At 35.6% G+C, this 25,746-nt stretch overlaps 1 protein-coding gene across 1 annotated transcript in view; it reads right to left on the bottom strand.

The window, feature by feature from the left end:
• Positions 1 to 25,746, bottom strand: part of spg (dedicator of cytokinesis spg) — a 916,969-nt gene that overhangs the window by 407,422 nt on the left and 483,801 nt on the right. The window contains exon 24 of the mRNA XM_090372306.1: positions 13,208 to 13,319. Coding sequence (XP_090228432.1) covers positions 13,208 to 13,319 — 112 coding nt within the window. The remainder of the gene's footprint in view (positions 1 to 13,207; positions 13,320 to 25,746) is intronic.

Genomic DNA, 25,746 nt, shown 5'->3' with positions numbered 1-25,746 from the left:
AGATTTTTTAACGATAAAGTTTTCTAATGTTCTTACCATTTTTACAGGAGGTTCACTGTTATCCTGTTTAATGTCAATCTGATGCATTTTCTTTAAATGCAACATCAAAGATGATGTAGATCCTCCAGATGACTTCATTATCTTCTGACATTTCGAACATTGTGCTTCATCTTTGCTTTTTCAAGCAAAATAATTCCATACATTTGATTTAATCTTAGACATATTGAGAGTAATAAATATTAATTATTAGGAATTTATATCACCGACAATTTTAAATAAAAATATTAAAGATAACAAAGGCACAATACTATGTGTCACTCCCGCAAGCACTGAATGAAGAGTCTAAATGAGGCAAGTTTCAAAATTTTCACAAAAGAAATTTTTGATTTATTTACTTGCAATTTTTTTTCCCCAATTAAATCTATTGTATTTTCAAAATTACATAAAAGCTAAATTTGGTGAAGCTGCTTTTTGGAGAACATTTGTCCGCAAATAGGAATAAAGAAGCAAAAAACTTTCTACGATTAAAATTTGATGCAATATTCAGCAAATCTGTTTCTAGTGGGTAACCATCAATAAGGCGCGTTCCATAACTTGCCTGGCGAACAAAATAGATGGAATGGAGAAATGTTGAGATTTTCTTTTACGCTATCGCTCCGACTTACTCAGTCATAAATGAGTACACCTGCATCATGTCATGATACAGGTGGGAAGATAAAAAGGTACCCCTCCTAGATTTGGGCCACTTGCCCATGAGATTCGTACCTTAAAATAAAATAAAATAAAATAAAAAACATGTTTGAAACATAAAGCAGTTGAACGATCCAGACAAACGAACAAACAAAAGAAAATGTTGATGGCTAACTAAAAAAAAAATATTTGAATCCAGTTTTAGAAGCTCGGTTTCGGTTTTAACAACAATATGAAAACAGGATTTAACCGGTTTATAAAACCGGTTTGCAAGCCCTAGTATCTACCCCTTGAGTTTGGAAGTACAAAAAACAATAAAAACTCGTTTCAACAGGCTCCTTCTCACCTGAATTATCAATTCTTTTGAAAGAATATTCAGCGTCCCCACATTTTCATTTTTATATCATTAAAAATCCTTATAATTTTCTTTGAAGATGGGGGATGAACTAGATTCCTTCCTAATGTTCAGAGAAAACTTAAGTTTCCATTTTGCTTGTTCTTTATAAGATTGGTGAATTACATATGCACTGACACAATCTACATAAAGAATGGCAAGAGAAAAAAAAACAAAGCCATAGACCATTTCTGAGTTTATTGTCACCATTTTCCAGCTTTAAAACTCTTCATTCATATCTGTTTGTAAAATTTTCAAAATTAGGATAGTCTTGATACTCTTACATATTACTTACTGTTTAAAACTAAATTATGCACAAAAACAAAAAATAAAATTTCATTTTACGAAAGAAAATATATTGTATGGTTCCATATGATTCAACATTAGTATCTGAGGTTTAAAATTTACATACAATATAGCTACTAGGAAATCACTTCAGGTTAGTTATTTATTGTTTGGAACTCAGGATCAAGTTTGGGCTGGCAAAGGCAATACATATTTACACAATTTACTGGTTTTTATATTTCCATAATTTAATTGATTGTTCCCCTTTCAAATAATCGAACTTTGTAGATTTTTTTTTTTTTTTATTATTAATACAAATACTTTATTTTATACTTTTAGTTATTTTAGGTGATCATGGTATATTAATCAGTTATGTTAATATAAAGTAGTGTCAATTAGTTATGCAATATAAAACCAACATACAGAAAATTAATTTATCTGCTGTTTAATTTTTTACTATCAGCAGAGCTGAAAGTGGTAAAATGAAGATGCAATATAACCCCATCTATCATTAAAATGCAGGCATGATCTATTTCATCTATTTCTAAAAGCTAGAAAACTTTCTTGGGTGGGGAGAATGGAGAGAGGTGAGATCAATTTAGGGAACTTCACTTGTTGGCGATTATATGAAGTAGTCATTCAGAATAGTTTTGGGTATGGCACTAGTGGTATAGGTTCTCATCCCCATTCTAAATCTCAGGATCTCAAATGGGTTGTGATTATGCTACTGGTAGCCAACAAAACTAACACTACAGTTGCAAACAGCTACAATCAGTTATGATTGTAGCTGTAGTATCTTAATACTTTTTTTTTTCTATAAAAGTGATATCTCAAAGAACACTGGCACACCTAGTGAAGAGTTAAAACAGACAAATTTTTTGAAAAAGAACAGGAAAAATGTTATATGTGCATATCCTAAAACACTAAAAAAATAAAATTTCACTACACGCGACAAGAACTTATCATGTGGCTTTACACAAGCTCTCTACATCAGTACTTGAGTTATAAAATTTATATACAATATGACTATTTATTTAATATTTATATAAAACGTCCTACTATGCATAAGAATAAGCACTGCAAATTCACTTTCAGAAGGAATTTCAGATACAGTAATTATTTGATTATCTAGTATGGCTAGGAAATAAATTTTGTTGGAAAGTATATAAAATGAAATAGAAAATGGTAATGTGAAAAACACAAATTTATTATTATTATTATTATTAGTGGTACAGCTAGGCCTCGCATAACGCGAGTTCGATTAACGCAATATTCAGTTAACGCTATTTGAAAAATGATACCACTTTACACGATGCAAATTTCCAGTTAACGCGATCTTTTTTTTTTTTTTTTTTATGCGATAGTTGAAAAAGATTTGAATTGTGCGTTAAGCTTACCGCGAGTCGTACGGTCAATAAACAAACGTTTGCCTGCTGCCCGCCTCAGTGCGTTCTATCAATCATCGGAAGACAACGTGTTTGTCTCCTGCTAATAAAGTCAATGCAGACTTGCATTTAAAAATTCAAATTTCTAAATGAGCCAGATGAAAATGTTACCGTGAAGGAGATAACGGTAAAAGAATCAGATGAAATCTTTCGTATAGCATATAACCTCAAACAAAAAGTTTGATGTTCTCTGCGATATTTATTTTGCCAGGGCCCAGAAAAGATTGTTGTCGGCTATCGGAAATTGATTGATGAAAAGAGAAAGTCAACACTGTTCAAATATTTCCGCAACAGTAATTTTTTCATTGTGTATTTTTTGTCAGAGGTTTCCAAAGTTTCTCGGTTCATGGCGCCTTTAGTGTCTCAGTAATTTTTTCAAGGCGCACCCAGACCAAAAGAAATACCTAACAGTTTCATTTAGTAGTTAGGTCCAAACAACTTAATAAGAATTTCTGAAACTGTGAACTACCTGGAGGTAGTAGTTCAAGCGGTGTCCGACAGATGACAAGTATCGCTGTGTTTCCCTCGAAAATTTTAAATATTCCACGGTGCACAGTTTAAGAACCACTGTTTTATGCAATAAACATTTAATTCCATAATTATTTTCATTATCTTTTACATTATATACAGTTAAAAAGTTATTTAAAGGGTATTTTTAAAATTCTTTATGGACATTCCAGAAGGTCAAGGATCAATTATAATTTTTCCTATTGGTTATGATATTCGATTAACGCGTTTCCATTTTGTGCGATGCGCTCGTGGGATGAATTAATCATGTTAATCAAGGCCTGCCTGTAGTGGCATATGATGCAAAAAAATAAAGCTTATAAAGCACGGCCAAAAAAAAAAAAAAAAACCTTCCCACATTATCTGTCCATTCCATCCAATATTTATCTAGTTCTTTTTTAAATTTATTCAAACTGCCCGCTTCCACAACACCAGATGGAAGTTTGTTCCAACACTCAACCACTGGCTGAATGCAAACTTCCGTACATCTATCTTGTAACCATGCCTTCTCAATTTAAATTTATGTGTGCAGTCTGAGGATAGGGAAGAAAGCCATTAGAATTGAGCTTTCTCATTCAATTCAAATTTTAAACTTTTCACTCAGATTACTTCGAAGGTGCCTAGTTTTTAGATGCTGCAATTTGCAGAACCAAAGACTTGTCTTGGTAAGGGCTTTTCACTCCTTTCACCAATCTCATTGCCCTTCTTTGTAACTGTTCTAGCAGATCTATATCCTTCCTAAAATGAGCTCTCCAGATCTGTATGCAGTACTCAAGATACAGCCTTACCACTGCCATATGTAAAGCGGTAATCACTTCCATCGCATGAAGCTTCCAGCGGGACGTTCTTGGTAATCTTATTGGCTAAAAACCAAGAATTCACAAGTTTATTAACTTTGGATTCCAACTTCTTCAACACGTTCAAAGGGGAGTCATGCACAGTTTCATAAACCTCCCACTCCTATAATAGAGTGAGGGCTTTATGAATATACTCCGACTTGTCCAGGACAACAGTGTGCCTCCCCTTATCTGCAGGCAAAACTACAATAGTGCCATCTTTGCACAAAGAAGAAAGAGCTTCCTGTTGACATCGTCTGAGGTTATTAGTAATAATAATTACTAATAACCTCAGACGATACACAAGAGTCTTCATGTATCTCCAAAATAAAAAGTCCAAAGAAGTCAGATCAGGCAACCTTGCTGGCCAGCCTACAGGTCCACCTTGACTGAAAAGTTTGTACGTAAGTGTGCGCGCGTACACATCTGTCGAAATGTGGTGGTGCGCTGTCATGTTGGAACCACATTTATGCTCGGACAATTAGAGGAACATCCTCCAGCAACTCTGGAAGTGTTTGCTCTAGAAAATGCAAATAGTCATTCATCTAAACATGCAGACAACATATATGGTCCAACTAAAATGTTTCCCACAATGCCAGCCCATACATTGACACTAAACCTGTGTTGGTAGCCATCTTCAACCATTGCATGGGGATAATTCTCTGCCCCCACAGTACTGTTGCAGCTGTTGAACAATCCCTTTGGGTGAAACATGCCTCATCAGTGCAAAGCCCATTACTGGCAAAATCAGGCTGAAAGTTGGTTTCCTGTAAAAACCAGTGGGAGAACATGACATGGTGGTCAAAGTCAGCAGGTTCTAGTGCATGCATTTTCTGGCATCAGAAAGGATGTAGTCTGGCTTCGTGCACCACACAAAGTGTGGCACACAAAGGGCTATTGCACATCCAATCAGTGTGCAATGGCTCTTGTGCTGGTAGGAGGAGAATTAGCGAAGGTCTGCAAAACCTTTTCTTCAAACCAGGGTGTCCTAGCAGTGCGTCGACGTCCAGTATCATGCATATTCATTAGAGCCATTCTCCTGCAATATTTGGTGTATTGCAGCAAATGTTGTGTGGTGAGGCAACCTTCTGTCTGGGAAGCATCCTTGGTAAATCCTGCAAGCCTCTCTTCCATTTCCATTTGCTGTGCCATACGTTAAATGGATATCCGCCATTTCTGCAACAGTGAAATGCTCCATGTCTGTACCTGTACTGATCACAATATGACATTACACGTTTATGCTATTAGCAGCAGATATGTACCTAAACTGATTCTCCGAGGACTTCTCAATACATGCATATGTTAATGTTGATGGTAGTTGTACATTTGAGTACTGTGTTATGGATTATTTTTTCTATTTTGTGTACAATAGCAAATGATTTGTAAGAATTAAACAATGTTAAATTACTGAATGTGTTGTTCTGATTTTTACAACCCTGTAATAGCTTCTGCTGCTATAACGAATCATTTACAACCTATGTTTACTTGACAAAAAATGTTTTGTTTGGTACCCTCTATCACCTGTTCAAGTTTGTCGGTAGAGTTTCTCTGCACCCTGTATAAGCTTGCTTTCCTTCATCATATGCCTCTACTAATGGTAATGCTAATCTGAGATTACTGCTACCCATATGCAGTACCTTGTTAATGTTAATGTTTGTTAATGTTAAACTTCATCAGCCCATTTCTCGGCCCATTTCTCAGCCCATCTCAGCTTCATTATTTTAGATCTTGTTGCAGTAGCTTACTCTGATTGCTGTCATTATTCACCCAGCCAACCTTGTATCATCTGCAAACTTAGAATCAAATCTGACAGAACTTCATCAATATTAATAAATACAGAAAACAGCAATGGGCCCAGCAATGAACCCTGGAAGACTTCACTAATAACTTTAGTCCTTGAAGAGCAGAGTAAATTAATAACCACTTTATCTTCTACCACTTAAGCATCCTTTATTCAGAGCAGTTTTTTTTTTTTTTTTTGGTAGTTGTTGGCGCATCGGCTTCTGTGGCCATAGTGCACCTCCCAAGGTTTTTGCAGTACTTTGATCCAAGCCCGAGGCGGGAATCGAACCCGCGACCTTTGGGTTGCCAGGCAGGCACTTTACCCACCTGGCTAGCCCGGTCGGCCCAGAGCAGTAACTTGCCCTTAATGCCACACTGCTCCAATTTTTACAGTAGTCTTTTAACCCATAACTGGCTACAACAGGTTCTCTGAGATGCTACATAATTTCAGCAATGTTGTGCTCTTAATCTACCTAGTCCATACAGCTAAAACTCATGATACCATCCAACAAAAGTGTTTTCTTTTATTTCTTCCCTGAAAATTCCATAAATGTCTGAAATTGGAAGTTCAGATGAAAATGAATTAGACCTGTTCGGAGTGAAGAAAATTAAGAGTGCAAGAATGAAATTAAGACAACCATTATTAAGAGGGGATTATAACATTCCTGGAATTGTAACTGCTCAAGTCTTGGATTTGTGGGACAGTATGGAGCTTTCATTAATGAAACTACAAATTGAAAATAAAGTATTAGAGGGAAAAGAAAAGGAGAAAGGAAGTCAAGATACATCCAGATCTTATGCTAGTGTTGTATCTAAAGATCAAGGAGGAGATTTAAAGCAACCCAAAGTGGCAGTTGTCACTACCAAAAGTGAGTACAATAACACTAGTGAGAACATGGAGAGAGAGAGAACTGTTTAAATCGGTAGGGCCAATTCCACCTGACATTGAGGTAAGAAAGTGTTGGAGCTATAAAGGACAAAAAATTAATTATTGAAACTGATTCTGAGCAGAAATTAACAAAAATTAAGGATTGTGTACAGATCAGTGAACTAGGTTTGAAACTTGAACAACCTAAAGAGGTCAAACCCCAAACGTTTAGTTTATGACGTGAGTAAAGATGTAGATAAAGGTACATTTATTGAACAATTGTGGCAAAGCAATTTGCAGGAATGTGGCCTTAGCAAGGAGCAAGTGTTATAAAACGTTTTTGTTTTAATAATTAACAAAATTAAGAATAAGCATATGAAGAATTGGATCATAGAACTTGTCGTGTTCACAAATTATTATTAAATAGAGGTCGGATTTATATTAATTGGGATTCCCACCATGTCAGGGATATTGTTTTAGTCACACAGTGCTACAAATGCATAGTCTTTGGCCATGCAGCAAAACTTTGTAAGAATGATGTTTTTTGTGGTCACTATTCTGGTAAAGGAGATCCTTTTAAGGGTTACTCACAAAGGTTGGAGCAGAGCAGAGTAGGTGCATTAATTGTTGGAGAAAAAATAATGTTTTTTCTGGGGCCGCTGAACATTCAGCAATTGATCAAGTATGCCCTGATTATTTAAGAGCTTTAGAATTTAATAAAAAAATGGATTAATTATGAATCATAACAATAATGGGTTTTTATTAAATATGCTACAGATTAATGCTCAGCAGCCAAAAGAGTTGACTTGAAACTAGGTAAAGTGGCAAAGGAGAGGTTGTTGGACATAATTATACTTCAGGAGACTTATTCTTTTCTCAGTAAGGTGATGGAATATCCTCAAACACACAGGATCATTCATTGTGGGGATACTCCAATGGCAGCAATTGTATCATCGACAGAGAATTCGTGATTACTGTGAATAATTCATTAAGTAAAGAGTATGGAGTATGCTGTGAGGTGACGACACCGAGTGGTCATGTGTACTTGGTGTCCCTTTACTTCAAATTTAGTGATATTAGTGAACCATACATTCAATATTTAGAGAGAGTTAAGGTGCTCCTGAGAAGAAAACCTATAGTGGTAGCTACAGACACTAATTCCTGCTCCACACTCTGGGGACTGAAGCCTCTGATGACAGGGGTCATGATCTAGAGGAGTTCCTTTCTTCCTCAGGGTGAGGAGTTGTGAATGACCCTCAGCAGCTTGCAATACCTTCTGCTGCTGCTGCTGTGAAGCAGCTTTGAACAAGATTTCAAACTGGAGGGTCCATAACGCAATTGTGACCAGTGACCATAGAGGCATCTTGTATACTTACTGTATGACTGTCACTTCCAGGATCTGGTTGGATACTGACAGGTTTGCTACTAAGACTGTTAATCGGGAAATTTTTGATAATTTGGTGAGGAATCATATTAATGAAGCTGGTGATTGGGAATTTATTTCTGCTTCACAGAAAGTTAATATAATAACAGAAATACTTAAGGAAGCTAGTACAGCCTCAATGAGGAAGAAGAGAAAACCTGTCAGATCTGTTCCATGGTGGGATCACATCTTAAATGATCTTAAGAAAAGGGTTTGGTCCTCAAGGAAGAGTTTTCAATGCTCTCGAAGGGTAGCCAATGCAGATGTCGTGGCTGAGTTGAAAAGAAATTACACTGAGTTGAGAAAGGAATATTCTATAAAGATAAAGAAGTTTAAACATTGAGCATGGCAATCTTTCATGGAACACACTGGGAACTCTGTATCCTTGGGGTTCCGTTTATAGAATTATTACTGATGGGATTCACCTTGATGAAATCACTTACAGTGTTCAAAAAAAAAAAAAAAAAAAAAAAAGAGCCAGCAGGACACTATTACATGGACCCAATCTGTCTGACAGGTCATGTCAGAATTATATTTAAAAGATGATAACACTGTAAATAATAGTGTACAAAATAAAATTTTAAAAGAGAACAATGAATATCTCTCTGAAGAAAGGGAAGCGCCCTTCTCTCTCACAGAATTTAATGCAGCCATGAATTTAGTTAAAGATGGGAAGGCTACAAAGATTGATTTCCTAGAGACTTGTGTTATTAAGCACTTTCATTTGAAGTTTCCTCTGACATATACAATTAATGTCGTAAGGCAGGCATTTATCCTAAGATCTGGAAAATTGCTGTTTTGAAAGTAATCCTTAAGAGACTGGAGAGACCACTGAATGAACCGACGTCATCATATTGCCTGATTACTCTTTTGCCAAATTTAGGAAAAGTATACGAGACAGTGATCATCCTAAGATATCAGACAAGACATGAATCCTTGGGCTTGTCATCTTCAAAACAATATGGATTTAAAAAGGGTAATTCTACTGAGGATGCAATCAGAAAACTAATTACAACTTTCAGGAAGAGTCACGGCAATATGTGCTCAGTTTGTTTGTGGACTTCAGGGGCCTGTTTGATGCCCCGTGGTGGGGTAATATCCGATGTAGGGCTAGAATTGCCCCCTGTCCCGGAGATCTCCTTAACATCTTTAGGGATTACTTTTCTTACCATAGGGTTATGTTTCATCCCATTGGGAAGTGGAGTTCTGTCATGTGAAGCACGGGCGTCCCCAGGGGTTGATCTTCGGACATTATATGTGGAACATGGTTTAAGATGAGTTTTTGGAGTGCAAAATGGGTGACCCTTGTGCCATTTCCTATGCAGATGACTTAGTTTTAATTGTTGCAGGTGATTCTCAGAAAACAATTGAAGAAAAGGAGAGTTTCATACTTCAGGATCTCCTAAATTGGTCAAATTTGTATAAGCTATAGATTTACAAAAAAAACCGATGGTTATGCTTTTAAAGGGTAAGCTGAGTTTGACTAGGCCACCACTTGTACGCTGAGGGGCAATTCCTTGAAGTATGCCAGATGTGTCAGGTATTTGGGTTTGTATCTGGAGGAACGTTTGTTTTTTACACATGTCAAATACTTGAAACAGAAAATTAAATTATTGTATGCCAAGCTTCAGAGGGTTACTAGAGTGAAATGGGGAAATTAAGGGTCAGCCTTCAAATTTATTATATGAAAGTGTTTTTGTCCCCATAATCATTTATGCTTCCGGAGCTTGGTTTATGAAGGCCGAAAATACAATAATAAAGAATGATCTTCATTCAGCCCAGAGATTCTCTCTTCTGGGTATTATCTGTGCTTGTCACACCATATCTACAGATGCTATTCAGGTTTTGTCGGCAAATTGCCTGCTGACCTGTTGGTCATTCGTGCTGGACTTATGTATTGCCTCAGGTGAGGTATTCCTGCGGAGATGTTAGGTGTTTGGTCCTGCACGAAAGGTGGGGGGCTAGTGAGGCAAAAGGTTACAGTGGAGTGGATAAGAATCTATGATGAGCTTGTAAATAGATGGCAAAATCATTATAACAGCTCTGACAAAGGCAGAGAGACATTTTTATTCCTGCCTTCCATCTCTACTGTGAATGACAGGATTAGACTCTGGTTGCAATTCAGTTTGTATGCTTGCTTCCTGTGAAGTGAGCCTGAGAGAAGGGTCTGTATCCTAGGCAGAGATAATTTACCAGTTTTGTTTGTAAATCATCATAACTTTAAACTTTTTTAATATTATGTACAAAATGTTTTTAAGAGAAGATTCCAGTTACTGGACCAAGTAGAGCATGGTGTAACTCTATGAGGTTCAGAACAGAAATCAGTGGGTCATTTGTACCAATGGACTTGTTTTCGTTTTATATGTTGAGATCGCTGAAACAAATTTTTTAAATAGATTGACAAATGATTAATTGAAATTAATATTGTAAATATTGTTTAAGGCCTTATGGAAATTTTAAATTTTGTAATTGGTTTTTGTGCATATGGACTCAGTTACCTGGAGGCACAATAAATAAAATATACAAATGCATAAATTTCGAGGTATGGTTGTGTCAGCAAGACTGGCATCCCTTCTTGTTCCAAGCATTCTCAAGTGGAGACCCAACATGAGACAAAGGATCTATAGAGATCCCAGATATTTACTCTCAGATAATTGGGAATCTTATGTAAACAATTATTTTGTTTTGTTAACTTCCCAAGTTCAGTAGAATATATTTTTCTTGAAAGACTAATAGCAATTCATCTTTTTAATGCAATTCTCATCAAATTAAATTTATGAGGTACCAAAAATAGTGATTCCATTTGTATTCAACCAGTTTTCAATACATAAACATTCACTTCATGAATAAAAGTTGTATTAGAAATTTAGACCCATATGGAAAATGAAACAATATACACTCAATTTATTTAGTATTCAAATTGATTGCCATTTACAAGAATACACATGAATTCTTGTATGAATTCATATGTGTGTGGATGGTTAAATGTATGAATGAATGAAATGTTCAAGAAAATCCTTATATAAATTTTTTTGAACATTTAAGACCAAAACACTTATTTAAGAACATACATTCCAAATGTTTTCTGAATGTTCTGCAATACGTTTGGGCTATAAACCACAGACTTCAGGTATTGTTATAGAAAATAATAGAAAACAATACAGAAAGCCATCAAGGTATTTTAATTCCTAAAATATGTTATCAGGAGTGTGTTTTTTGTAAATTTATAAAAATGCCATACATAGAATTCCTATGGGTCCAGGCTTTCGATACAACCTGTATTTTTCAGCTATTGAAAATCTATCAAAATGTACACTGGCCTAATATTTTTTGCTGATTGAAAATGTGTGAGGAAGCTAAGGCTGTAAGGATCAGTACATGAAGTCCATAAATTTGTGAAATGTATTATCTTACTGATATTCTTGTAGACAAAACACTTGTTTCTGGAGAAAAAATAAGGAATAATCCTCAATCAAAACTTAGAAACTTGGCGATGGTTTGAAAAAAAAAAAAAATAAATAAAGAAAGTAAAGCATAAATATTTCCTTCACTGAGACAGCATTCTACCACAAGCCTTTTCCACATGGTGTGGAAGAATGATGATTATAAGACTATGCTAGCCACAAGAGCTGACTGATGTTTTCAATATACAGTCAGTCCTCGTATAACACGTGTTTACATTACATGAATTCGATCATACACAATTTATAAATAGGGGAACGATATCTTATATAACACGAACCGAATTCGCTTATGCACAATTCACCTTTGTGTTTACAAAAATGGCAGTCGAACGCGGAATCACCCCAACCGAACGCAACACTATAGGAATGAAGAGAAGATTCTGAAAATGTATTTATGTGTTTTATATCAGTGAAGGGGAAACACATTTCACCATAATAACGTAAAAACCAACACAATTCCAGCTATCGGTATAATCGCAAATGCAATTAGATCAGGTTTACTACCAGTTTATAACAGATTCCACTAGCAGAAACGCAACTGGAAATTGTTTTTATTGTTTTATGGTAGTAACCCCTAGAAATGTGCTTTAGTAAAATGTGAGGTGTTAATATTGTATCTCTGCCTTTATGGTGTTGTTTATTCAGTTGCTACACGTGCACAGCTTTGTTTATGTGTATCAAGCGTGCCTCCTCGTTTTGTAATTGTGCTTTATTCCTTAAAAATGAGTAAAATACTTAAAAGGTGAGAAAAGAAAGCATCCTGGTGAAGACACTGCAGATTCAGAGAGAAAAAAAAAAAAAGCAATATCGATAAACAGAGGCGGACTGGATAAAAAATTCTTAACCGGGAAAATTTATAGTGGCCTCATACTATGGTTTATGGCCAAAATCACACTGGCCTCCGGCCCACCGGCGTTTCCCCGGTAAGGCTTATGGCCAGTCCTCCACTGTCGATAGCTAAAAAATATGAAACTGTGAAACGCTTTGAGCGAAATGAAAGACCATGTGATATTGCACGTGCTACAGACCTAAATGAGGCAACGCCGAGAAGAATGCAGAGAAAATAAAAACAACTTTCATAGCAGGAACAACTCAAAGTATAATTAAAATCCATTAGATTAAGACACAAAGAATTGGAAGAGATGCAATGGCTGTCATCTGTTTGGATAGAAAATCAAACAAAAAACAAGTTTTCCTACGATAGAAGCAAAAGCATTAGCATTATTTTATTACGTAATAGTTGTAATAAAATACGTAAGTATTTTATTACGATTATTTATTGTGTTTGGTAATGTTTTGGTTACAAATGTGTGTTCAATCTTGGGTGGTCGGCACCTAACCCTATTTTTCCCATAGGGCCTGTTGTTTATGTTGCACGATTTTGCATTGCACGAGGGTTTCTCGGAACACAACTATCGTGCTATACGAGGACTGACTGTACCTAGTTTCGCATGACAACACAATAGCAGGAATAAATAATTTATTAACATTCATTTACACTGATGGAACCTACCTGTGTAGGAAGGATAATGAGATCATGATTAATAGCTAACATTCGATTGAAGGAACTAAACAGTGCATACAAGTCTGATTTGAAAGCTTCTTCACTTTGGTCTCCTGTTGCTCTAAAAAGGAAAAGAAAAGATACAGCAGAAATTCATTACATATTATATCATTCTAAATTCAATTTATTTCTATAAAAATATGTTTCTTGCCCAATACTCATTGCATCTTTGCTGATGTTCTAGGCTAGATGTTGAATTTGCAAATGGGCCAATATGTCCAAAATTCCTTGCAGGAAATTCTATAAGTCCATCTGGGTCTTATGCTTTATCTTTGTTACATTCAACCAGCATAGGTCACACTTAATTGAGTTAAATATTCCAGGCCATTTCAACCAAAACTATTCGACTATTACTTATGTCATATACATCTCAGTTTTTGTTTAAATATTTTCTTTACATTGATAATAAATTCATAGAACTTATGTTCCATTTTTTTTTCTTGCAATGCAGAAAACAGAAGTTGAGAGAAAAGATTAAATTATTTTCAAATAGCACCGATCTAATATTTCATCAAAGGTATGAGGGGTGAGGTTACTGCCAAAAGTCAGTTATTAATAAGCAGCACTTCCCTAAAAAGAGAGAGGAATAATGCTAATTATCTGTAATTTGTACATCCCAGATGATATTTTAGTGCTTACTCCATGCAAAAACTTTTTTGGCTCATTATAGTATCTCACACACACACACACACACACACACACACACACACACACACACACACACACACACACACACACACACACACACACACACACACATGTGTGTGATACTATTATTATAAGTCTAATGGAAAGAGTGAATCAAATCCAAATAATAATAAACTAGCTTTTCTGATACATGTATATTATGTAAACTTGGACAAAAATGCTTAATGTTTTAACCAGCTATAATCATTTCATCAAGGGTAATACAATTCAAAACAGCAGCAATTAAACTAGAAGGCTGAGGATAATTCTAAATTTCAAAAATCAGTGGATCAGCCATTCAGTTCACTAAAGAGAAAGTCTTTTGCATAGCTTGGAGATTAATACCATCAACCTGAAATGAACAGGGAAATTTCCCATTTTTTTTAGGATTCCATTATGCCACTGGAAAACAAACTCAGTTGACGCAGCACACTGCATGACATATATTAAACTATAATTAGTTAATAAGAACACAGATGTTTTAATAACAAAGTATCTGAATTAAATATATTTATTATAATTAATTATAATTATATAGTGGACCCCCAATTTATGATATTAATTCATCCCAGAGACAACATCATATTGTGAAAATATGGTAATGTGAAGCCAATAACAGATTGTTTTTTGGTAATTTGTCTCAAGACCTCGGAAGTTGAAATTATTGTTATATAACTAAGCTATTTATCTCTCTAAAAGGTGATTTTTAAATGGAAATTGAACATATTGATTTTAAAAAATTGATTAAAACTAATATATTGATTAAAGCACAACACAAGAAATCCCTTCAACTAAAGAATGCAAAAACAAAACACGCAGCCAACACACATTTACAAATGCTGCTATTGGTTGAGAGGAAGAACGTGTGGTCCAGTCGAAAACATTTGTAAGTCCATCGCATCAAAGTGAAACAAGTAGGCACCACTTAACATCATCACTGGCTAGTGGAATTAGCCACTTTAATTTCAAAAAACCAATTCAAATCATTAAAATGCACTACACTTTCATTGTTATTATTATTATTATTATTAGCCATATGGTGCAAGGAAGCCTGAGGTTTATGCTGCACTGGACAAAAAAGAAAAAAAAAAAAAAATTTCTGAGCTACCCTGAGAGAGAAAGAGAGAGAGAAGTAGAAAGGAATCACCGAAAAAGGGAAGAATGATAATATCCAGCTCAGCCCTGAGTGTAAGCCCATGGAGCTATCATATGATCGGTTATAAAAGCAATTTTTGAATGCCTTTCTGATATTTTTCTAAAGCACATTGCTGGAGGTCACTACCATAAAACAAGAAAAATGATATATATATTATAAACAGGTAGTAAACTTGATCATATTGCATTTGATAATACTGATAGCTGGAATTCTGTGCGATTTTACGTTATTATGGCGAAAGTAGATGTACCCAGAGTAACATATGAAGAATCTAGATAACAAATGGTTATCTAGATTCTTCAGTCTTCGCTATTCTTGTTAGCGGTGATATAATTCTACAGCAGTCACCTGTAGGATAAAGGAATATGTCTCTATTTGTAGGTGGTTCCCCGTCTTCTCCAACAAATATTGCAGCAACCTCCATTTTAGATATAGGTGCATTATATCATCTCTTAAACATCTCATCCAATTCTTGCATTATTTTGGCCACACACTATTGGTTCGATTGTTTTTCAGGCTGTTTTGTTGTTGCTTCAGAACATTAGCAGAATCGAAAATATAAAGTTGTCCATATCCTGGCTTATTTGCCTCATTTGGATATAGCGGTGAGACGAAATGGTAAATCTGGCCATGTATTCTACAACAGTATGGACCATTTCCAGGAGGTGATTTAATCTCTGCGCCCATTAACGTGAATGGCATTGCAGAGTTGTACTTTCATATATGTTCTCTGTATGGTCCTAAGGCATTTCGCTTGTATAGACCAATGGAATTTCACCCATCTTCTCATTTACAACCTTGCTTCTCTTTAATGTTTTCTGTCCGTCTTCTTCGAAGGACAGAAAACATTAAATAAAGTTTCAGTCTATTAGATCTCTATCTTTCGCCTAATATTTCATTAGCATTTCTTCTACATTTTCTGAAAGTTCTTACACATTGTTCAGCCATTTTTACACTTCTTAAAACTTAGAACGGTTTATTAAAATTGAAGACAGATAAAATAAACATATATCGATAGCTTTCAGGCATAGGTTGCCTTTCTTCAGTCGAAAAACGTTAGTACAAATATTAACAAAGAATGACCTGGTGTGGTAGTCATGCGATGTGAACCACGTGAAAGGATGCTGGCAACAATTAGAAGCTGGAAAATTTGGGCATCATACCTAAGAGTTTTATATAGGGTGAAATGTGTTTCCCCTCCCACGAAATCATATAAAAAACATAAATAAATTCTCAGAATCTTCTCTTCATTCCCACTTTTTAAGCTTCGTGAACTTATTACTCTGTATCTCACTTGCACATATAATGTTAGTTGAAATTTGTGCCTGCTGTGTTCTTTGTTATTGATTTCTTATCTTTTTACTGTTTTAAATTTCAACCCCCCCCCCAAAAATGTCAGTGAGCAGAAATATCAACTAATTAATATGTACATATTACAGTACATATTAATTAAGCTATGTACGTAAGCATACATTTATTTTTATTTTGTTAACCTGTGGAAAATATTCTTCCGATTTTCACGTGTCTGCAATTCTGCCCAGACACGATAGGAGGGAATACACGAGGAGAGCCTTGTCAATCAATTCGGCCCTGGAGGGAATGTGCAAGGCTCAAGGGATAGAATTTTTTTTAGCATGGTCTGTGCTTGTTAACAGGAGAGACTGCTTCTACAGGGATCGGATACAATTAAATATAAAGGGTGCAAGAATAAGAATATTTGCTGATGCTATCAAGGCAGTGTTAGGTGGGTCAGAAAACTGCTAGCTTGGGGGGGATTCACAGACTAAAAGGTTAAAAGTAGCCGCAAGCAGAGGTGAAGGTGATGCTTGCACAACTTCTATTAGAATAAGTAGCAACCTGGAGCAAAGGGTGCTGGGGGTTTCAGGGACTGATGGCAGTCATCATGAAACAGGTGGGTATATGGGATGTGTTAGGGTAATCAATAATAATGATAGGTACATGTATACTTGCATGTATACCAATGCTAGAAGTATAGTAAATAAATTTGATGAATTTGAAGTGTTGGTCAAGACATCAAAGGTGGATATTGTTGGGATAGCAGAGACGTGGTGTCACACAGATATAAGGAATGCAGAACTGGAATTTGGGGAGTACAATGTGTACAGAAAGGATAGACAGGATAGGAAGGGAGGAGCTGTTATGCCGTTAATTAAGAAAAACAAGTTGATATAGATGAACAGAGCACTGTTGAGTCAGTTTGATGTGACATAAGCACTGCGAAAGCAAAAATAAGAGAAGAATTGTGTTACAGGCCTAATGACTCGAATGAGTACAATGAACAGGGAAATAGAGCGGTCTAGTAAATCAGAATGCCTTATAATGGGGGATTTTAACTTCCCAGATATTGACTAGAACTTGTGGGTTGGTCACTCACTCACTCACTAGTCAGACTTTTGTGGATTTATTGGATGATTTTTTTTTCTGCAGCAGCATGTTCGAGAGGCAACCAGAGAGGGTAATACTCTTGATCTGGTTATCAGCAGTGATCTTTCGTGTATTACGAATTTGCAGGTAAAGGAACCACTAGGTGGCAGTGATCACAGTGTACTGATGTGAGATTTACTTAAAGATATAATTACCATCAGGGAAAAAGGAAAGGGTTTTTGCTTCCGTAAAGGTGAGTACAGTGGTCTCAGACAGTTTTTAAATTCTGTACAGTGGGATCAACTGACAATGTTACCAACAGTGAATTCTAAGTAGGAAGCATTCAAAGAATTAATCGTGGATGCTACTAAAAGTTTCATACTTATTAAGAAATATTGTTCAAGGTTAGGCCTAAATGGTTATCAAATGAACTAATGAGACTCGTGACAGAGAAAAAAAATGCATGGGATGCATATAAATTATTAAGCAACTCAGAAGCCTATGGCAGATATGAGCTAGTCTGTAATCAGGTTACAAAGGAGGTTAGGCAGGCGAAGGCAGATTACGGGAAATCATTGGCAAAAGATGCTAAGAAAAACAGCAAGGATTTCTTTACTTATATAAACTCGAAAAGGAAGGGGATGAATATGATTGGTCCACTTGATATCGATGGTTCAACTGTTGATGATCCTGCTCAGATAGCAAACAAATTGAATGAGTATTTTGCATCTACATTCACACATGAGGAGTTATTAAGGTTTGAAAATGGCAGAAGGTTATCAAATTGTAGCAGGGTGCTTAATGATTTTGTAATAACTGAGAGCAAAGTGGAGGAGAAATTGTTGAAGTTAAACATAAGAAAGGCACCTGAGGTGGGATCTATCCAGTTATATTAAAGGAGGCAGCAAAGCAACTAAGCAAACCTTTAGCCATAATTATGAGAGCACCCTTGGACTCAGGGAAGGTCCCCACAGACTGGAGTGCAAATGTATTCCCAGTGCCTCCATAGCCAGGTGGGCAGGAGCAGCAGCAGTGCGTAGCACACACTTCTTTATTAGACCGAGGTTTGAACCCGTGTTTACCAAATATGAAGGATGCCACATATTTTAAAGCAAATGGTATTTTTTTATGGAAAGTCTTCCGTAAAGTGGATCATATAGTGAACCAATCGTAAAGTGCGGGTCCACTATATTTATATAAATTCAGGACTTTTAATTTTCAGAATGTTATTGTTTTTTGTTATTTGGTTTTTTTTTTTTTTTTTTAGGAGCATTAGCAACTAAGGCCATATTGCTCCGGGGATATGCGGTGGTCATTCCCTAACCTTTCTGCATCTTCCGTATTTGGTGGTGACGGGCTCGAACCCCGGTCTAATCAAGAAGCGTGTGCTACGCACTGCTGCTCCTTCCCACCTGGCTACGCAGGCGCCTATTTTCAGAATGACAAATCACACAAAATTTATGCTATTATTTAGGACAATGATTAAATCAAACATCTCAACTGTTAAGCAGTATGAAAAGTAAACCTTAATTCTGGATTTGCAGCTTGAATTAAAGATGGTATTTCATTATTACAATAACAGTCATCATAATATTTAAAATAATTTTCAAAAATAAAATAAAAGGTAAATAAAGGAATTAGAATTTCAAATTATGATGACAAGACCTTTACTAATAATGTTCTTCTTATACAGTGCAGTGCACCCCCCTTTAAAATATTAATCCATTCCAGAAACACCATTGTGTCGGGAAAATATTGTAATGTGAAACCAATAACACATTGTTTTTTGGTAATTCATTCTAAGACCTTGGAAGTTGAAATTTTTGCTTTGATCGTCACAGCCATTTTTAGTCCACTGCAGGTTGAAGGCCTCTCCAGCGACTTTCCAGTTCCCTCTGTTTTGTGCAATGGCCATCGATTTACTGTCTATGTACTCTTGAATTTCATTTGTCCATCTCCATTGTTGTCTTCCAGGTTTTCTTTTAGCTCCTCTTAGGTGCCATTCTGTAATTTTCTTAGACCATTTGTGATCGTGTCTTCGAGCTAGGTGTCTTGACCAAGTCCATTTCAGTTTTAAGTTTTGATAAGAATGTCCTTTATTTGAGTTTGCTGCCTAATCCACATGTTTCTCTTCTTATCCAACAGTCTGGTTTCTAATATAATTCTTTCCATACTTTGCTGTGTAGTTTTCAGCTTCTCTTCCATTCTTTTGGTGACTGCCCAAGTTTCACTTCCATAAGTCATGGTGAGAAGTATAACACTGTTCATCATTTTACATTTTAGACAAACTGGGATATTGTTCCTCAGTATGTGACTATATTTCTTGAATGCCATCAATCCAAGATTTATTCTTCTCTTGACTTCCAGCCATTTATCATTATTACAGCTAATAACTTGTCCAAGATAATTAATTATATGAATCCATCTTTTAAATTACTGCTCCTTCAATGATTATATCCTTTTCTGTGGCATATTTGTTTATCATTACTTTTGTTTTAACCATATTCATCTTTAGTCCGAAATCCTTACTAACTCCGCATAACTGATTCTCGCTATATGACTAAGCTATTTATCTTTCTAAAATGTGATTTTTATAATGGAAATTGTACATATTGATTAAAAAATTTGTTTAAAACTAATATATTGGTTAAAGCCCAACACAAAAAATCACTTCAACTAAAGAATGCAAAAACAAAATGGCTCCTAGAACTTGTCCTTTCAGTGTACAACCCCACGCAGCGCTCTTTAACGAAATCTTATCTAAATCAACTGCGATCACTTCAACTTTTTTTTTTTTTTTTTTTTTTTTAAGGTCCTTGCCACTGAAATTCCAAGAAAGTAGGTGGCAGGACCTGCCAGAGTATCACTTACTGGTAACACCTAGCTAGCCTCCACGAGGCGGGTATGGGCAATGTCGGGTTCCAATAGGGGCCCATTGTGTCCAATAAGCCAGAGAAACAATGGGCACAACATCTTACACAACCAAACACACTTTTAAATCTCTGGCTTGATAGTGTTCTGTTTCCGATACAATGTGCATACACAGAGATGGGAGAAACTCCAGGTGCCGTTTAACCTGAATATACCTTATACCATTATCATATGTTCGGCTATAAAAATCAATTTTGAACGCCTTTGTGATATTTTTATAAAGCAATTTCTGGAGGCCACTACCATAAAATAATAAAAGCAATTTGTAGTTTCCAATTTACTTTCTGTTAGAGCAATCTATTATAAATGGGTAGTAAACTCGAAACATTTGCGTCAATACCAATAACTGAAATTCTGTGGGTTTTTACGTTATTATGGGGAAATGAGTTTCCCCTTCCATGAAATCTTTAGTCATATAAAAAACAAATAAATTTTCAGTCTTCTCTTCATTCGTATTTTTTAAGCTTCGTAAACTTGTTACTTCGAATCTCACTTGCACATATTGTGTTAGTTATAATTTGTCCATGCTATGTTCTTTGTTATTGATTGCTTATCTGTTTTCTGTTTTAAATTTTACAATAAAAAAAAAATTTCAGTGAACAGAAATATCAAATAGTTAGTATGTACATATTACAGTATTAATTAAGCTATGTACTTAAGTATAAATTTATTTTTATTTTGCTAATCTGTTGAAAATATTATTCTGATTTTCGTGTATCATTTAATTTTGTTAATTATTATGGTAATAAAGTGTAAATTTGAGCTTTATAGCTTTACTTCTATAGCCTGTGGATAATATTCCTCCTATTTTTGCTTATTAGAAATGCCGTTTAAAATAATTAAAATTCAATTCACAAATGTCATCACAATGACCAGTGCTTACCACATATTTTATAGTGAATGGTATTTTATTATGAAAAGTCCATCATAAAGTGATTTGATCGCACAGTGAACCAAACGTAAAGTGGGGGTCCATTGTATTTATAAATAGTACAAAGCAATTTTTTTAAGTAATATAGTTTTAAAGTTTTGAACAGATAAAAATAAGAATGAATTTATCAACATAATATAATGAGATAATACAAAAAAAGCTGAAAGAAGAACAATATTATATACAGTATTGGCAGAGTGTGTTAAAGAAATGAATTAATAAAATAAATAAACAAAAGCTTAACAAACAGTTAATGTTTTGTGGCTGGAATGACATAACCATACATTATGATTCAGAAGCTGCATTCACCATGCAAGAAATTCAACTTATACTTCACATAGTGTTTTATTTCTGTACAGTGCATGCAAAAGAATGCCTGTCAATTCCTATGTTATGAGTTGGGTTATTAAGTGAAGTATCAATGCAACTAAGACCATTAGAGATCAATGTATTATATCTGTAAGTTACATATACTTGGGAGGGATAAAGCAGTTTCTACAAGAAAAATACCACAAATGTTCTTGAGACTAGCAAACCTCAGCCTCAAATTAAAAAAAATTCCACTGGTGTGTGACAGGAATGACGTAGTAACAAAGTCACTACACTATCACAGAGGATTCATATGTTAATAAGACCAATTCCATTTAAGGGATTAACTGCCAACAATAGTAACTCATGGACTGCTGTTTGTAGTCTACCAATAGTGGTTTACCAGGTCAGAGGTTTGATACACCACTTCCCTAGAGCAGATGAAATTGATTGTGAGATACCTCTGACAAATTAACTATGGATGAAAACAGTTGCTGAAATTAACTGCTTAATCTTCGGTTTTTAATGCATAATACATTTAAGTGATTTAAAATAATCTACTATGCTCTGTGTAATATGATGGCACAATAAAGGAAAATTCTAATATGTGCACTGCACTGTTCAACTATCAAAGTAATTAAAGGAATCAATCCATTTTTAAAACCACAGTTAGAGTACTGTCTATTCCGATTATGATTACTGAGGTTTAGTTTCAGTTTGTGAATAAATTTCAATAAACAAATCAAACTCCATCAAACCTTTCCATACAAGTAACAGCAGACTTTTTCAATACCATTCTACACACTAAATTCATACTCCTGACATAAGTAGCTAATTGTGCTGTATTTTGAGACTATGCAACCAGTTTAATTAATGGATACAGCTCTTTATTTGGTTATTGGGATGCGAGGTTATTACTACACTGTTGGTAATAACCGGAAGCTAAAGCGGAAGCTAAGTTTTCATTTATATTTAGTCATTTTATTGACTTAATTGTTATAATAAATTATTTTCTATAAGTAGCTTTATAGTTCCAGCCAAGCTCTGTGGTTTATTTTTGAAATTAGATAGCGATTTCCAAAGATAATACTTAGTGTCCATAGATTTTACATTCATAAATTTCCACCATTGTTATACGAAACAGAATAGCGTAAGGTTAAGGTAAAACTAGATAGCAAAAAAACATAGCACTGTATTAGAAATCTGTTAGATTACTATAGTATTATCAATTAATCAGTAAAATTCATTAATCTTATTAAAATTCATTGTTAATTAAATTACTTAACGGAATCATGACCCAGACTAGAGCAGCAAAGCAGCATTCACAGAACAGCCAGAGTGCTTTGGCTCATGGGAGAACTAAAAAGGGCGATTCCCCAAAGCACCACAGTCTAAAACAATGTGTGAAATGTTTGCAGACCTGTCTAGAACAGGACATGATCTGGCCAAGGAGGGTCTTTGTGTTGTGCTAGGTGCAGAGACTGTGAAGAAATTAGGCGCTAACTCAGTGTTCTGATGGGCATCTATGTGAGTTTGAGGTGTAGGATAAATATGCTCGAAAAAAATTAATAAGAGGGGGCCCATCTAGCTCTCAGCTGCATAATTCAATGCCAGAGCTCAATTCTGTGCATCAGGCAACACAGAGGCAATCTCCAAGGCAGAATGCACTGGTCCCACAGGAACCAGTTATTGTCGGTGACTCTATTGTCAGGGAGACGGAATATATTATGCAAAAAGGATAGATGGAACAGGACCCGGGTGGTTCTGTCAGGGGCAAAAGATGATGATGTTATAGGGCAGATATAATCTTTTAAGGGAACAAAAAGCGATATTGTTGTACATTGGCACTAATGACCTTAAGAGTAAGAGATCAGCAGATTTACTTCACAAATACAGATCAATGCTGGAAAAAAGTCACGAGTTAGGGTTAAATTTAAAATGTTCTGCAATTCTGCCCTAGAGAGACTGTACAAGGCTCACGGTGTAGAATTTTTTTCAGCATGGTCTGTGCTTGCTAACAGGAGATTTTTTTTTTTTTTTTTTTGATTTGGTAGTTGTTGGCGCATCGGCTTCTGTGGCCATATTGCACCTCCCAAGGTTTTTGCAGTACTTTGATCCAAGCCCGAGGCGGGAATCGAACCCGCGACCTTTGGGTTGCCGGGCAGGTACTTTACCCACTCGGCTAGCCCGGTCGGCGCTAACAGGAGAGACTGCTTCTACAGGGATGGGATAATACACTTAAATAGAAAGGGTGCAAGAATATTTGCTGATGCAATCGAGGCAGTGTTAGGTGGATTGGAAAACTGCTAGATTGGTGAGATACACAGACGAAAAGATTAATGATGCCGTAAGCGGAGGAGAAAGTGATTCTTGCACTGCTTCTATTAAATACATGGGCTATGTTAGGGTAACTAAGAGTAAAAACAAGTGCATGTATACTTGCATGTACACTAATGCTAGAAGTATAGTAAATAAAATTGATGAATTTGAAGTGCTTATCAAGACATCAAAGGATGATATTGTTCGGATATCAGAGACATGGTGGGTTTTTGTTTTCATAAAGGTGACTACAGTAGTCTCAGACAGTTTTTAAATTCTATACAGTGGGATCAATGGTAAATTCTAAATGGGAAGCCTTCAGGGACTTAATCTTGGAGGGTACTAGGGTTTTCTAACCAACTAAGAAATACTGTTCAGGGGTAAAGCCTAAATGGATGTCAGATGAATTAATGAGGCTCGTGGCAGAGAAAAAGAATGCATGGGATGCATATAAAGTATAAGGTGACATAGCAGCCTATGGCAGATATAAGCTAGTCTGTAATCAAGTCACAAAGGAGGTTGGGCAGGCGAAGACATGTTAAGAAAAATCTTTGGCAAAGGATGCAAAGGAAAACAGCAAAGAGTTTGTTACTTATGTAAACTCAAAAAGGAAAGGGATGAATCAGATTGGTCAGCTTAACATAGATGGTTTCACTATTGATGATGATGCTCAGGTAGCTGATAAATTGAATGAGTATTTTGCATCTATGATCACACATGTGGATCATAGATGCAAAATACTCCTTGAATAACTACTACATGTAGTTATTCAAGGAGGGGAATGCCAGACGTTTATCAAACTCTAACAGGGAGCTAAGCTATTTTGTAATAACTGAGAGCAAAGTGGAGGAGAAATTGTTGAAGTTAAACTTAAGGAAGGCATCTGAGGTTGTGGAATATATCCAGTTATATTAATGGAGGCAGCAAAGGAGGGAAGCAAACCCTTAGCCATAATTATGAAAGGACTCAGGAGAGGTCCTTGTGGAGTGGAGATATGTAAATGTGTCCCTAATTCACAAATGGGGTTCAAAGGGTGACACAAATAATAATACACCCATGGGCATCCACAGAGGGGGGAAAATGGGGCACTTGCCCCCCTGGGATAGAATAAAAAATTCCACATATTATAATCGTAAAAGTGATTGAGATATGTAACCTTACACCCTCGACCATGGGATGCTTTGTCTGCCTTAAAATTTTATTATGGGTTGGCCGGTTTCGGCCCTTGGCAGGGTAACCATAGAACATGTGTTCCATCTATTGCTGCAATAAAACAAAGTTCCTGTTTTTGGTTCATCGACTGATGTTCCCCAAACTTTACCAGAAGCTTTGGAACACTGCGACTATTTCCCTTCTATTAATTCGGCAATAACTATAGTATGACATTACCTGTTACGACCTGTACCATTGAAAGAAGTTTAAGCACTTGAGATGTGTGAAAACATGGTTAAGGTGTCCACTATCTCAGAAACTCGCCTATAAGGTTTCTGTATGACTAGTGTGCACAGGAAGAAACTAGAAGAGGAAGCGGTAAAGAAGAAATTTATTGAAAATGTCATCAATAGGTTTGCAAGCGATTGACAAAGAATTCAATTCTTATATGATACGTGATTATTGAAATTATTATTATCTATATATATATATGAAGTTATGTAAAAGAATATAAGAAATAGAAAAGGAGAAAGAGTGACAGAACAGATTAATGCCATCAAATTTATGATTGTACATTACATCTGTCTGTATATAACAATTTTTTAGTTAATTGTAATA

The sequence above is a fragment of the Mastigoproctus giganteus genome, chromosome 4 (genome assembly GCF_048544385.1).
Source record: "Mastigoproctus giganteus isolate SK-2022 chromosome 4, ASM4854438v1, whole genome shotgun sequence".
Lineage (NCBI taxonomy): Eukaryota > Metazoa > Arthropoda > Arachnida > Uropygi > Thelyphonidae > Mastigoproctus > Mastigoproctus giganteus.
Note: the sequence above shows the minus strand (reverse complement) of the source record. Positions and strands in the feature narration are given on the sequence as shown.